This window comes from Phaenicophaeus curvirostris, chromosome Z (assembly GCF_032191515.1).
Source record: "Phaenicophaeus curvirostris isolate KB17595 chromosome Z, BPBGC_Pcur_1.0, whole genome shotgun sequence".
NCBI classification, from domain to species: Eukaryota; Metazoa; Chordata; class Aves; order Cuculiformes; family Cuculidae; genus Phaenicophaeus; species Phaenicophaeus curvirostris.
Window position 1 is genome coordinate 26,935,564 of NC_091431.1, and position 14,793 is coordinate 26,950,356.

At 39.3% G+C, this 14,793-nt stretch overlaps 1 protein-coding gene across 1 annotated transcript; it reads right to left on the reverse strand.

The window, feature by feature from the left end:
• Positions 1 to 10,007: 10,007 nt before the first annotated feature.
• LOC138733365 (cryptic protein-like) lies at positions 10,008 to 14,353 on the reverse strand. Its single transcript, XM_069880487.1, has 6 exons — positions 14,241 to 14,353; positions 13,697 to 13,746; positions 13,401 to 13,574; positions 12,462 to 12,576; positions 12,248 to 12,357; positions 10,008 to 10,330 (listed from the first exon to the last, which is right to left on the reverse strand). The coding sequence occupies exons 1-6, from the start codon at positions 14,351 to 14,353 to the stop codon at positions 10,206 to 10,208; spliced, it is 687 nt and encodes a 228-aa protein (XP_069736588.1). The 3' UTR covers positions 10,008 to 10,205.
• Positions 14,354 to 14,793: the final 440 nt, after the last annotated feature.

The window sequence follows — 14,793 nt, forward strand, 5'->3', positions numbered from 1 at the left end:
TCTGAAAATGAAAAGCCACGTGGACAAAAGAGACTGTTGATGCAGAGAGTTCAAAAACTCCCTCTTACATGCCAGTGTTAAGGTAACTATGTAAAGCAATGGACCTATAAAAGAAATAGGCCTGAAATAGTAACCTCCTTCAATATAATGTAAGCCCCATGAAATCAGTACCAATGGCTCCTCTGATCCTGGCAAGAAGGCTGCCAGTGCTGAGCGTGCAGCTTGAATCCCTTGTAACTCCCCCATTTGACTTCATATTCACGATCTTGTGTAGGCAGTTGAGAGATACATGTGATCTTCATCACAAAAATAGATCTTGTTGATGTTCATCTTTGCAGGTGTCTTCCCGTGGTCCTGAAACTACTCTGAATTGATTTTTTTGAAGCCTTTAAGGGAGCTGACCATTTAATTTCAAAGACATTGAGACTTTTTGGGAAGTTTGATTGGAGGTACCTTCACACTGGTAAGCCCCTATTATGCTCCTGGAAAGTAACTGCTCTTATATGACCACTTTCTCCTTTTCTGCAATGGTTTCCTCTTTAGCTGGTGCTGAAGTTCTCTACTAAACAGCTGTGTGAGGCTAGGTCCTTGAGCTGATCTTCTGTCTGCACCAGGTGACTACATGGACCAATGCAAAATATGCAAGTTTTAATGAAATGTGCAAATCTAACACTCATGTTAATGACTCCTTCTTCAAGTCACACATGCGCTATACCCCGTGACTTCACATCTGTCCCCATGATGTGTTCACGTGTGTTGCATACATATTTCAGCCTTCTTGAATCTCATTAAACAACAGGAAGATATGCTATAGTAGTTAGTTAATCATGTACTATGGGGAAACTGGCCTCTCTTTTCCAGACCCATCTTCTGGAACAGATTTCCAGGCTTGTGGTTACTGTACAACCAGTGTTGCTGGAGAATTATGGTGTTATTTTTTAATCAGATAACTGCAAAAATGGCTAAAAAACATAGTCAAAAAACCCAAGTCATAGATTCTGGGTTGTTATTCTTGTCTGAATCACACGTGCAGGTGCAGCTTAAAAAGAGGACCAAAGAAATGTGCTGTAGGAAAGTCTAAGGAGAAGAACAGACCCTTCAAAATGAAATCCTGCCCACTATCTATGAAATCACGTGTCACAATAATCAGCCATAGAATCCCTTCCTTTTATGTTATGTTTCTGCTGATGAGATTAAGGATGAAAAAGGGATTTAGCAGGCTTTGGAGTCCATTACTGCTCCTGCATTTCTTCTATCCTAGATTGCTTCTTAGACCCACCTTAAAAGAAAAGTTACTTAAATTTCTTTTTTGATCAACTGGTTATCAGAGCTGATCTTTGCTTACCTTATCTTCTGGCTATTCCTGAAACTCAGGTCCTTTGACTCTTCTTGCTACTTTTTCTTCTCAGAAGGGGTATAAATCATATCTCAGATCTTTTAAGTTTAAGCTGAATTTGCAGCAGAGGGTGGACGCTGTGGGAGATGGTCTAGCACAGATCCATGAGCACTTGTCTGCTCCATAAGCCAGTTAGAAGCATTTTGGTCAGAAAACACTTTTAAATTTAGAAAATGAGGGTAAGTTGACTATACTATTTGGAAACGAAGGGGCAGCACTTGTGGAATGTATATAAACTTGTGGGTAGATTTTGGCAGGAATGAATAGGTAGTGAAACAGTGTTACACCAGTAAATGGAAGACTCTGCAGAAGAGATAACTACCTGCCCTTTAGTAAATGGCAGCACAGGTGTGGTGTTGCCTAACTGTATCTGTAAGGATTTTGTATGATGTTGCAAAATGGGCATCTAGCATAGACTCTTCCTCAAGTCTTTAAAAGAAGGCAGTTCACTGCCCAGATCACCATACATTTTTTCCTCACCTTAATGCTTCTGTGATTTGAGGTACACTAGCATAACTAAAGTATCAGTCTCTTTTTACTCTTATTTCCTTAGAATGTTATCACAGGCAGAGTTGTTTACCTGTAGCTGTTAATAACGTTAGAGAAACTCTTTAGTTTGCCTCACAGCAGTTTTCCTCAGTATACAGGAGCAGAATGATACACTAAAGGAGACCAGGTAGCACATACTACAGTACCTGCTCCAATATGTTTTGAATTATTAAAGAAACATTTTTACTGTTGCTAAGATAATCACATATGCATAATATCAAGGACAATACACGAGAGTGTTAAGGAAAAATGAAAAATGCAGCAGATAATTTATCTCTTGGGTATGTTATTTCATGCACTGACACGTTTTTCTCTTTCAGATCAGTCTATAAGGCAGAGTTCTGTGAAGTGCTTTAATTAACCTATCATGAGGTACTAATTTGTGGTGTCCCCAAATTATATTATCAAAATACTATAGTCTATTTTCTACCCCCACTCTATAAAATGTTCCAAGATCCAAATATTTGTATGAAAACGTGACTTTTGAGAACAACTGTTTTCAAGCCTATTTTATATGTGTAACTTGGCCTGCTGTCAAACTTTAATTGCCAGCAGCCAGACGAAGCATATATTCTTGAAAAGTAACAAGTCCCTGTTACTTCTTTTCATCTGGCTATCTGATAAAAGTAATCTAAAATTAGTATTCAATACCTCAGAATCTGTGAACATAGGGCTGGTCTAATTTGTCTTTCTGACAAACTTAACCCAGCAAGTAGGTTCCTTGGATTCTTCCATAGGACAGTAAGATTAAATGTAATTATTTAACTTCCTGTAAGTCTTTGACAGTGGCACTAGAATTACTCCTCATCCCTGCAGTAGGTTGGACCATGCTTATTTACTCACTGCAAGTTTAATTTAACATGAGTGAATGGTGATATGAAAAACACTTGAAAAAATAAGGTATTACTGCCTGTAAGTTTAGTTCTGTCTAATTGTATGCTCCTTTCACCAGCCAAAGATTTTTTCTTTTAATTGCCTAGGAAACATGGGCTTTCATTGCTTCTACAGTAAATGTAAGAAGAGCCTTTGGTAAGTGCTGACAGTATGCTCTGCCTTAGAATATACAGAGACATATATGGTTTGTAGCCAAAGTAGTAGATACAGCATCTTCATCTTTTGAAAATTACATTTAAAAAACTGGCATCTTGCATTCAAACACTTGCTGTGTTTTGCTTTGGTTATGATAGTTTTTATCAGTAGTGTGAGACTCAGGAAGTCATTCATTAGTGCTGTATTCAGTCTCACACTTGTACCTGACTGCAAAGTTAAGAATCGGTGTTATTATCTTCTAATGATGCCATCTCCTGGTGAGTGGTGCCTGTACTGGTGTTGTGATCTAGAAGCAGTACAGGGAAGGTGGAAAATAAATAGCAAAACCAACAGGGCTGATAAAACCTGACTGAAGTGGGAGTGTGCACACACTAAGAGTTTTGCCACGGAGTGTGCAGCCAGACTTTGTAGTGACAATTGTTTTATTAACTGTCAGAAAATAGCTCATCATTTTTTGTCAGTTGCTGAGGGCAGTTCATTCTTCCTATGCACTTGTACAGTACCTGGCGTGACAAAATCTTGGCCAGGGCTTGTAGGCACTTTACTAATAATATAGCAACAATGATGTTGCTTGTAATTCATGGCTTTTAATTTTATTGTTTACAATGAATCAGTGCAGAGGTTGCTAAGACTGTCTCTTCTTCTTCGCTCCATTTCTTTGAGCCTGCACTTGTAGCATCTTCAGTGATTGTGGCATCAAAGCCTGTGCCAAAATTGCCTTCAGTCACTGGGCCTCGTATTTGCACACACCAACGTGCATACAACAGTGCCAGGATTTTGCTTCACAAACTTTCAATAAGCAGCCTCTCTGCGAATACTGGATTAATCTATATTTTTAACACTGTTAACGAATGGCACCTTTATCTTCTGATGAAGGGTATGCTGGTTGGATTGGGGCATCTCTGTGTAAAACAGTGAAAATGACTCTGTCAGTTCAACAAAGTGATGGAACTGAGTATGTTCCCATGAGATCCTGTGGGCAAGCAAATTACTGGTTATTCTTGCCTTCATAATGGACTGGGATTGCTACATTTTCATTACAGTATATACTTTTATATCTTAAATGATGCCTATATCTTTTTTTTCCTGGAACTTCTACAGATTTCAATATCCCTTACAAAATGAAAACAGCAAAATATAGCATAACGTTTCATTAATGGTGTCACTACTGCAAGCACATAATTATATTTTTCTTTTGCCCCCATAGGATGTTGTTTTCCTTATATGCTTAAATGGGAATTCATGAGCAGATTTTCTGCTTGTTAACATTTAGTTCTTTCCATTGCCTCTGCATTCCAGGTTGCTTTTGGAAAGAGGACCTCCAATCTTTCTAACTAAGCTATTAGCATTAAAGCAGTGATGATGTAATCAGTTCTGCCTTCTGTAACTGAGATCCCCTTCACATTTGCTGCATGTCACTGCCGCATACCTATACCAGTAAAGTTTTTCTAACTGGAAACTAGCCCAATAAAATCAAAAAAGAAAATTTTAGATGGATTAGTGAGTGGACCTGACTAGCAACATGTCTATATCTATGAGTACAAAAGGACATAGACAAATGTCTTGGTAGTCTTGTTGTCATCTCAAGGTACTTGAGAAAGTTGCAGCATTGGGAACACCTGGAATTCACATTTGCTACCTAGTTTTACCTGCACAGATGATTCCCTGTTGGAACTGTTGGACTAGAGTTTGGCCTATATATATTTTAGCACTGATGTCATACTATTGAACTTCTGCAGTTCTCTTGTTGCATTTTATTGCACTGCTGAAGGTCTTATACCGCACCGTATTTCTGCACAGGTCTTATTTTCCATTGACTTGCTACTCAATGGGTCCTTACAGAGAGAGCAGAGGTATAGTCTCTGTGAAGAACAGTGGAAGGGAGAGATGCAGAGGAGGAAGCACACTCCTGTATTTCTTGTTTCCTCTGAAGACCGATGTTAAAAGCAGTAGGAAATTCCCAGCTGTGTTACCAATATGCAACATGAGTGTTATTGACTAAATTTAGCAAACCAACACCAGCACAGCAGACAGGTAAACAAAGCTCACTTTATTTTCAGCATTAGGTGGCCTTCATAATCTACCTTCAAAGCTAAAGACAATGTTTACTGACACTTTGTATTCCAGCTGGGATTTCCTCCTTGTACGAGAAACAGCTTTGTTACTGGATGCTGCATCATAGAGCTTTGAGCTAAAGGAACATAATGTGACTGAAAGAAAAAGGCTGACATGGAAAGCATGGGAGTTGACAAGGCTATTAATCTTCCTTCTTTTTAAAAACTTTTTGGTCCAAGAAACAGCCTACAGAAGAGTTCACGTACTAAGTAAGGTTGGAAGGATCTTTGACACCTATTTTTGAATCCTACCTTTCTGCTTATTCTGTTTCAAGGTGATCGTATAAAGATTGTCTTTCCAGCATTGTACTAATTCTTCATCTTAAATTAAGTTTTGTCGTGGTACTCCTTTCTGTACTTTTTGGAAAGACGTAATCTTGGCCATACGAAAACAGGAAACACAACTTTGTCCGCAAAGCTTTGTAGAATTCGACTAGACAGTTTCTACCAGTACAAGATCTCCTCTTAATTAAAAACTTTAGAAATGCTTTATGAGTAGGATGAGTAACATAAAGCTTTCTGTTTAGTGGACAGACACAAGCATCATATTGAAGTGAAGGGGCAAAAGACATGCTGCTCTTAAGTGATGCAGGATATTCTGTACCATGCCTGTAAAGGGGGCTCATATTCAGCATCATTGTGCTGTCTGATGACAGAAAACTCTGTATGGATGGGTTGAAAATGTCTCTCGTAGTCCTGCCATATGCAGTCTTGTGACTTGGGGCCTCATAGACTGTATATCCATATCTGGTCTTAAATCTCTGCCTAGAGAAAGGGGACCAGGTATGCTCCAAACAACATAGGAAGCTCCGAGAAGTATCAGGTCTGGCGGAAAATTACATCTTCTGAATTCATGGGGCCAGCTGCCAGGAGGCTCAGCCAGGATAATGTGTCCTCTCTAACCAGTGGGACTATAATGCTGATGCCTGTCTGGTTGTTGGCTTTTGAACCTTTAGTAATGCTTCTGTTCTGGTGGTACATTGCCAGCACGTCATCCAAACATTATCACATAAATAATATCTGAATTGAAGCCTCAGAGGCTGGTTTATAAATTCTAGTTTTGTAAAGATGTGATTGGGCTGCAGCAGATGAAGACAGCTGCTAGTGAAAGCTATTCCTGTGCCACCATGTACCTGAAGACAAATGCTAGGCCCAACATGCATAAGACATCAGGTTTTATTCCAGTGGCTTATGGCAGCTTTGTGCCCTTAACAAAAAGTCACTCTTACAACAGCATCAATAATGGGCAAGGTCAATCTGCCAAATGTGGAGGGAATGTCTTCTCTGACCAAGAATGTGCTTTGCAATCACAAGGAGTACTCATGACACTTGGCTAATTTTGCAGAGCGCAAATATACACCTGCTTGGTTGTTGTTAAGTCTCCCACGCTCATATATGAGCATTCCTTAAAAGGTGAGTCAGGCAGTGAGTCTGGTACATAGGCAATGATTGCAGGGTGACTGGATAGGTCTCCACAAGACATATGCCAATAATTTTCAATTTGCAAGGCTGCTCAGTACATGAGCCAGCCTACTGTACTCTATCATCCTTCCAATAAATGGAACCCAAAATATAAAGTTGTTATATAGTGCTCAGGCACATGCAAGTTGTGGGTGTAATGTTGCAGACACACAGCCTGCTGACACACTGTTAAGAGGTAGTGAAAGATGAATAACGAAATGTGTGTGGGTAGATCTTGGCAATCTTAAATATGCCAGTTAAAAAAATAAACATCAGAACTCTGGATAAACAAGTGTAGGAAATTACTTCAGATACTGTTTTGGCTGTCTGGAAAAAAAGGCTTGTTTTTTCAAAGTTATTGGTAAGGGAAGGCTGTTGGCACCTATGGGCACCCTTAATACTTCTTGGGGAGAACAGAAATTAATCTCTCCATGCTAGTAAAAAGGTCACCTTGAGAGATAACCGTCAGATAACAGAAGAGCCAAATGAGTAGCGCTTTCTCAGTATCTACTGCCTGCAAGTTAATTTTACCAGTTTGTATGAAGAAACCTTGGTGAGCTATGTGGTCTTTATGCAAGATGAATTACTACCTTCAAAGGGCAGCTTGTTAAAGGCAGATGGCAGCATCCCCCTGTAGAAGTGCACTGGGCTGCTGAACTCCAACTCTGGGGGCTCTCGGCCACAGAGGATGCAACCCCCACTACAAGCCTGCTCCCCCAGTGTGGGGTCCTTATCAGCGGCATGCTCTGAGGAGACTGGAGTGATTGCAGGGGTGAAGCTGTGGAGGCTTGTCACGGGCTCTGCCATTTGTTTTAGTTTTGGAGTCAGCTGTGAGGAGAGAAAGGTCTACCGGCTAGGGCCTGTGAAGCATTTGATAAATATTTCTCTTTGAGGGTCCTCCCCTTGCCCAAATGTGGCTACATACAGAGAGGGTGCATGCATGAACTTGTGGCAACAGATGTCTATTTTGCTGGGACATGCCATGTTTGATGGAGTGGCCTGTAAAGAGTTAGCATGAGACTGGAGAGCAAGCTTTACTGTTTGCTACAAACAAACCTTACCAAAGTGCCTGTAATTGTCAGAAGGCTGGCCAGGCCTACGTGGTAGCAGGGCAGGAAAATAATGCTTTCTTTTATCTGTTCTTGTAAACAGCGGGAGCCAGATAAAAGTGGAGACAGTATTAACCTAAGCAATGATTGTGACTGTGTGCTTTGCTTTGTTCTTCAGTGCTTCTAGCTTCCTACCCTCTTAGGTATATTTTTATGAGCAAACAAGGCTATGCATGGGACAATTTCTGAATGCTTTTTTTCTTTCCTCTTCTTGTTTTCTTTGACTTGAGGAGATACCTGTTTCTCCTCAAACTTAACTCATGTGGCTGAATTTTCTGCAAAAGTATGCGAGGACAACAGACTGCGTGAAATTCTGCCTATTCCTGGCAACTTCCAGAGCTCTGGTACAAAGACAGACAACCATCTTCCACAACTAGCCATCACTGAGGATACATTTTGCCATAATTTATTAGATGTAAACCAATAAGCAATCATTTTCGGATTTTCCAGTAACATAAGAACTGTTATCTTAAGATCAACCAGACAAAAACCTTCTATCACTTCTTGCAGGAATACAAGAAAAAATTTTCAAATCCTAGCATTCAGAGTGTGTAGTGATTTATACTGATATTAATTGGAATCACTTACTAAGCTGTTTGCTGTGCAATATTTTGAAACTGTAGGAACTGTACCTTGCTGTTTCTAATTATATCCCTTGTACTCATGTTTGGTATGGCAGGAAAATGTTGCTTAGCTAGACTTTTCAATTGCTTTAATTCTCATGATATACTGACCCAACAGTATATAGCTCCATCATATAACGCTTGCAGGCACACAGGCTCATCTGTACAAGTAGTTATGCCAGATCAGCTTTTCCTGATTAAATCTGCTGTGGGTATTATTGCAACAGAAATAGATATTCCATTGTAAAATCTATATTAGACCATTCTTTGATTTTGTTGTGATCTTTTATGGCTCTGTATGTTTTCTGTAGATAAAAAATATGTATTACTTCAAATATATTTTTATTGTACTATGTATTTTCCATATTCCTTACAGCTTTCCTTCAGAAAGCACATTTGAAGCAAATTACGAGCTGTTTTGGCTACAGACATCTTGGATATGTTTTATGTATGGCAAATCAAGACTGTTTCGTAATGAAATTCCTGCAATTTCAACATTTGAGAAATAAAGGTGTGACTATTTTCCTCCAGCTGTTCTCTTTGCTATTTAATTGTCTTAAGCTGGTACCTCCTTTTCAAAGTCTGTGGAAACATAAGCATATGAATTTGGACAACTTTGTGGGAAATCATGAGAAAAGAATCATTCCTGGTCTAGTGTATCTTGTGAAGAGAGAAAACTTACCCTTTCCATTTAAGTCTCAGATGTGAAAAGGAGCAGTCTGAATCCTTTGCAGTATTTAATATGAATGTTTTTACACAATGACTCCCTATAAAAGTATGTTACTGAGTAGATTCAAAAGCAGCTACAATATTAGTTTGATTTGTTGGTGCTGCTCGTTTCTCTGTTTAATAACTGGATTCTTCTTTTCCGGCACCAAAGGGATTAATACAGGAATTTTAAGAATTAAATATATTGAACTTTTAGAAGTCATTAAGAATTTTATGTATCAATAATGTCTCTTAGGCATACAGAATTACAAGCCTGATCGTTCCTCTGTGGTAGCTCCACCTTCAAAATATGAAGGTACATTTTAGGCTTCTCTTTGCAATGTATTTTTTAAACAAACATGTTTCTGGCCTTATATAGCATTACAAATGCAGGTATACATTCTTAACATTTTTTATTTGACAGCCTAGGAATGCTCATATTTAAATAGTATATAAATCAAGACAGATTTCCTACAGAAAAAGTTCTTTATTGTCTTTTTGAGAAGAGCTCATATTTCCAGGAAGCAAAATAACCCCCCCCAACAGTCAAATAAGTATCAGGTATGTGTTGTTAAGAAAAAGATGCTTCCTGCCAAAGATTATGCATGCATACTATTAAACTATAATAAGTAATAATAAAAATTGAAACACTATATAACTTTTGGAGTGCTTCTGTATATTAGGGTTTAAAATGTACTCCTAAGTTCCTCCTTATCTCTTCAAATTTCAGATTGTTCATTCTATCCTGTCCTTTTCTTACTGTTTTGTTACAGGATACAATGCAGTTACAAATGGCAGATAAGAATTGCCAAGTTTAAATAAAGCCAAATAAAAAACCTTTCAGACATGAAATCAGCTTTATTTGTTAAAATAGTTGAACTGTGTATGAAGAACATTACTATAACTTACAGTACCTAAGGCATAGAACATCGGGGTATTTTGCTTCCACTGGAAGAAGAGTATTTTAGAACTAAAGAATCATACATTGATCATAGTAATAAAATAATAATAAATACTTCACATTAATATAATCTTAATTTATAACAATCCAAACATTTCAGCATTAACTAGTACATCTTAGTCTGCCTCCAATATGTAGGTGGACTTGTCTTCTGTAGCTCATAGGATAAAAAAATTTGTAAGACTTATGGTGAGGGTTACATCCATCCTAAGATATTTCCTCTGTTATCCAGTTTCACAACTGCCAGCAGCAGAGCTCCAGGAGGACAGAGAGCAGGCAAGCGAGTGAAAACACTGTGTGTTGTAATCTTAGCCCATTAGAATATAGGCTGGTAAATTCCTCCTTTTCTGATTTCAGTTCTGAAAGAATATCAGGAAAATAAAATAGTTAATGAACGAAATGTGTAAATTTTTAAACAAATATTCTCAACATACTTTGAAAGTCCTCGACATCTCACAGGTACTTAAGGTAAAGATATCAGTTGTTAAAGCCAATCTAAGAGGCTATTCTCCGGGGAGAAATGTGAATAGATGTCCCATCAATGATCGTTTGAGGACCAACTGATAGCACTTATCAGCTCTTGCAGGCATTAATCTCTGAATAAACAGAAGTAAATACGAAGCAAAAGCAAGAGGAAATCTTCACAAGAGGTATGCACTCAGGTCTGCATATAGCCTTTTAACCCTTCCTTGAAGGTAAGGGACTTCATTTTTTAACACAAGCAGAAAGCCATACCCTCATGATGCATGTGAAAGCCACTGCCTGCCTGCTCAGGAAGCGTACAAATGATTTTTCACTGTCATCTTTATTGCCTTTGTTAAACTGACCTCAAGAGCTTCAAGCAGTATTCTGCTTTTACTTGAGCACGGAGAGACAAGGAGTTTTGCTCCTGTAATGGGGAACAATAGGGCTGACTGAAAGGAGAACACCAAAGGGAACTTGAGCATTTAACTCTCCTGAAGAGTTTAATGAGTAAGTTGTGTGCCTCACATACTTAGCCAATACAGAAAACTCCAAGGCAAAAGCATTTTTTGTGGTGGGCCTTTGGTTTTGGTGGGGTTTGTGGATTTTGTTGTTTTTCCTTTTTCTTTTTTTGTCTGTAATTACAAAGACAGGAATGTCACTTTTCTTTCGCATTCACTTCTCTGGACTTGTGGGCTTATCACACAGCAGGTCATATCCTGGGGACCTAGGAGTCTCAAGTTTTGAATTTTGTATTTACTTCTGAATTGGTGGCATTGCTCAGGAGTCACAGCTTCAATGCTCTGCCACTCAGATAGGAATCAGATCAGTTCCTTGGGGTGCAAATGAATCTCGACGCTATTTAGGTCTGTTGTTTTCTAACTGCTGATGCTGGCACAACTGAAAGTATATTACAGCCCAAGGTGAGATTGAGACGTCATGGCTAGACAAGGACAAGAACTTTGCCCCAGAGTTATATACTATAATGGAGATAAAATAATACTAAACTTATTAGTAAACAGTAATCTCAGACTACTGAATACAGTCTGGATCTCAGTAGCTAGTTCTCCTTGGAAAATAAGTACCTGTAAAGCAATCTTTCAAGCTTTTATACTGGTGGACACATTGTTTTAAAAAATACCCAAACCTTTATATTGGGATTTTCACAGGCTGATGTATAAAAACTTGTCTTAAAATAACAGAGCTGAGGAGACTTGGGTGCTGCTGATGCCGACTACACAATTTTTGCAGAGTGTGCTTAGTCTTAGAATTCTGTATTTGAATATTTTGAAAATTAAAATACAGGTCTTAAAATAAGGTTTAGACTAGTTATCTGCCATTTATGTGTTAGGTAGCTTATGCAAGAGTATGGAAGTTTTCAATACTTGTTTCTCTAGTGTAATATTGGTTTCTACTTTTACTACTCTAGCTTATACTACTTTTTTTTTTTTCTTCCTTTTCCCTTACATAAGAAAGAGTTTTGTATGCTTGGGTGTAGTTCAGTCGTACAAATCATCCTGGTTAAGTGGGAAGTCATAGACATGTGCAGGTTTTGCAGAACAGAGAAACATTTAATCCCTGTAATTATCAATTAAAATGGGGAAGTTTCTTACTGCACGGGATTATATAGATCCCAGAGTATTTTACGTGATATACTGTACACAGTATGGTGTTTCCCTGATGCATTCTCTGAAACAAAGCAGGCCACCACAGAGGTCAGAACAGAGCACACACAGCATCCTTGGAGTACCCCACCTTTGCAGAAGGCAATTCTATTACCCACAAGACAAAAATTGTTGCTAACTATTCCTTACCACAGTTATTGTGCTTTATTTCTGAGAGACAGTTCAGAGTACCATAGCCACACCGACACAGCCAACAGCCCTTCAGCACCCAGGCACCGTGGGCAATGCTGCCGCAGTTGCTGTCAAGGACAAGGGAAACGTTTGGTTCATCTTTGATCCCAACACAAAAAATAACCATCTAGAGCAGTTTGCTTACATTCTCTGGGTTTGGGCTGGTTTTTACCTTTGCCGCTCATCATGTTCACAGTATCTGCCAGTGAAATGCTTTGGGCAGGCACAGAAAGCCCCTAGGATGCAAGTCCCTCCATTTTGGCAGCAGTGTCTGTTCAGTTTTTTACCTGCAAGACAATCTTACAGAGGTTATCAATCATCCCAGGGGGCTCCAACCCCCCTCTTTTTCTCACTTGTTCTCTCAGGTCTGTCCAGTTGCCAAAGGATCTTAAGGCTATCTACTTTTATTGTCCTTAGAAACAATAAAATTATCTGCCTGTTAGGAGTGTTTGTTCAGTTAAACCCAGTTTGTTTAGTTAAGGATTAGAAGCAAACTACTAGGGATTACAGAACAGTCAAGAAGCCATGCTTGGCAAGTCCAGTAGCAGCAGCAGCAGATATTCAAGCAAAAGAAATGTTTCATTTTGACCGAGGCAGTTTTCAGTCACCAAGAAACGGGGCTTTGTTACCGGGAAGAGTTGCTAATTTTTGAGAGAGAAGGGTAAAGCTACGTCTAACCTTTCTCAAACTCCTGGGATTACCAGTCTAAAAGTTTATATGTGGCAGGAAATACACGTTTCTCTGCTGTGGCTTTTGTTGTTGTTAGTACTGTTGCTTTCTGAAATCTCTTAACTTTATTTTATTTTTTTTAGTCATTAAATTGGTGAATTTTAAAAAATATGAACAGAATTTTACAAACGCTTTTGCAAATCCAGGAGACCAATCCCTCTTAATTCCCTGGTTTCCGTTACCACTTTTTGCAAGTAAGAGATCCCCATCTGTATCTTAAGTCTTTATCACCATTTCTTAAGTGGCCATGGGAATAATTTAAATGAGTGGTCACAGAAAACCAACCGGCTGGAATCTTCCGGGACAAAAATCGAAGCATTGCTGTGACATAATAGTTTAAAAAATGTTATAAAATTGCTTTTAAATAAATAATGTTACCTACTCTCTGTAATCCCAGTGAAAGGTACAAATGCCCTGGAATTCTGTTGCTTTCTGCTTTCGTAACTCTGATTCATGTCATTGAGAGCATTTATAATACTCCCCTCGTTCTTAGGGTGCTGCTTTTGTGCTGTGACGTTGACATTGTTCAAATCTTCACGTTCTTCTTTTTCACGGCCTTGAGAAGAAGAGCAAATATGACAGAAAAGGGTAACTTGCGATGAAAGCATACATAGTGTAAATGTAGAAAAGAAACACCGGGGGTGGGGGAAGCGAGGCGAAACACGAAATTTTCCTTACCTTTTCCTAAATGAACAGCCTGGCACACCAGAGTCACAGTGAAAAGGATCCTAGAAAAAAACCAAAGAGCTGAAATAACTTTGTGCTAATAAGATACTAAACCGAAGATGGGGGACGGGGGGAGGCGCCTTTTCCAATCTTTAGTAATAACTATGAACTATAAACATTTTATGCCAGCAGTAATCGAATTAACACATCAAAAAAATCTCAAATTAAAGCTTGAAAATTGTGTCTTGGGGAGGTAAACTGGGGGGAGGAGGGAGGGAGACTTCCAGAAAGTTATCGATTCCATAAATTTGCTGGTTGACAATCAATCAAAAAAGTCTCTTTCTGTAAATTTCTTTAGCACGACTAGGTTGTTCCCAGCAGTTACAAAAGCAGGAAAAGCAAGAGGAAAACATTAGCCTTCACTTCACCCGCAGTTCCTGGCACATTTATTCCTTTCAGCTCCCAGCCCTGATCATGAACAAAAAAAAAAAAAGCACTACTAGAAGGAAAAGCGTCCTTGGCAGGATAAGGTCCCTGGCAGCTCAGGCAGCCTTACCTAACATGATTTCCCCAGTACATCTTCCTGTAGCTTGAAACACCCGTGAGGTCCTCCAGGAAAGCTTGAACAGAACGAGGAGGTCCAAAGCCTCTCAATGAAGGCTGTTGCATGCAGCAGTCCTCAATCCCTTCATCCCATAGCCTGTACTGTTGCTGAGGGTTGCCTTGACCCAGGTGCAGGACATTGCACTTCACCTTGTTGAAACTCATGAGGCTTTCAGAAGCCCACAGGTCCCTCTGAGGTATCAACCTCACCACTCAGCTTGATATCACCCACAAATTGTGAGGGTGCACCTGGTCCCATTGTCTACATCATTGATGAAGATATTAAACAACACTGGTCCCAGAACACATGACTGAGAGATGCCATCACTAATCTCCATCTGAGACCTCATCCGGAGTACTGTGTCCAGTTCTGGAATCCTCAACATAAGAAGGATACGGAACTTTTGGAATGGGTCCAGAGGAGGGCTACAAAGATGATCCAAGAGCACCTTCTGTAGGAGGACAGGCTGAGACAGTTGGGGTTGTTAAACCTGGAGGAGAGGAGG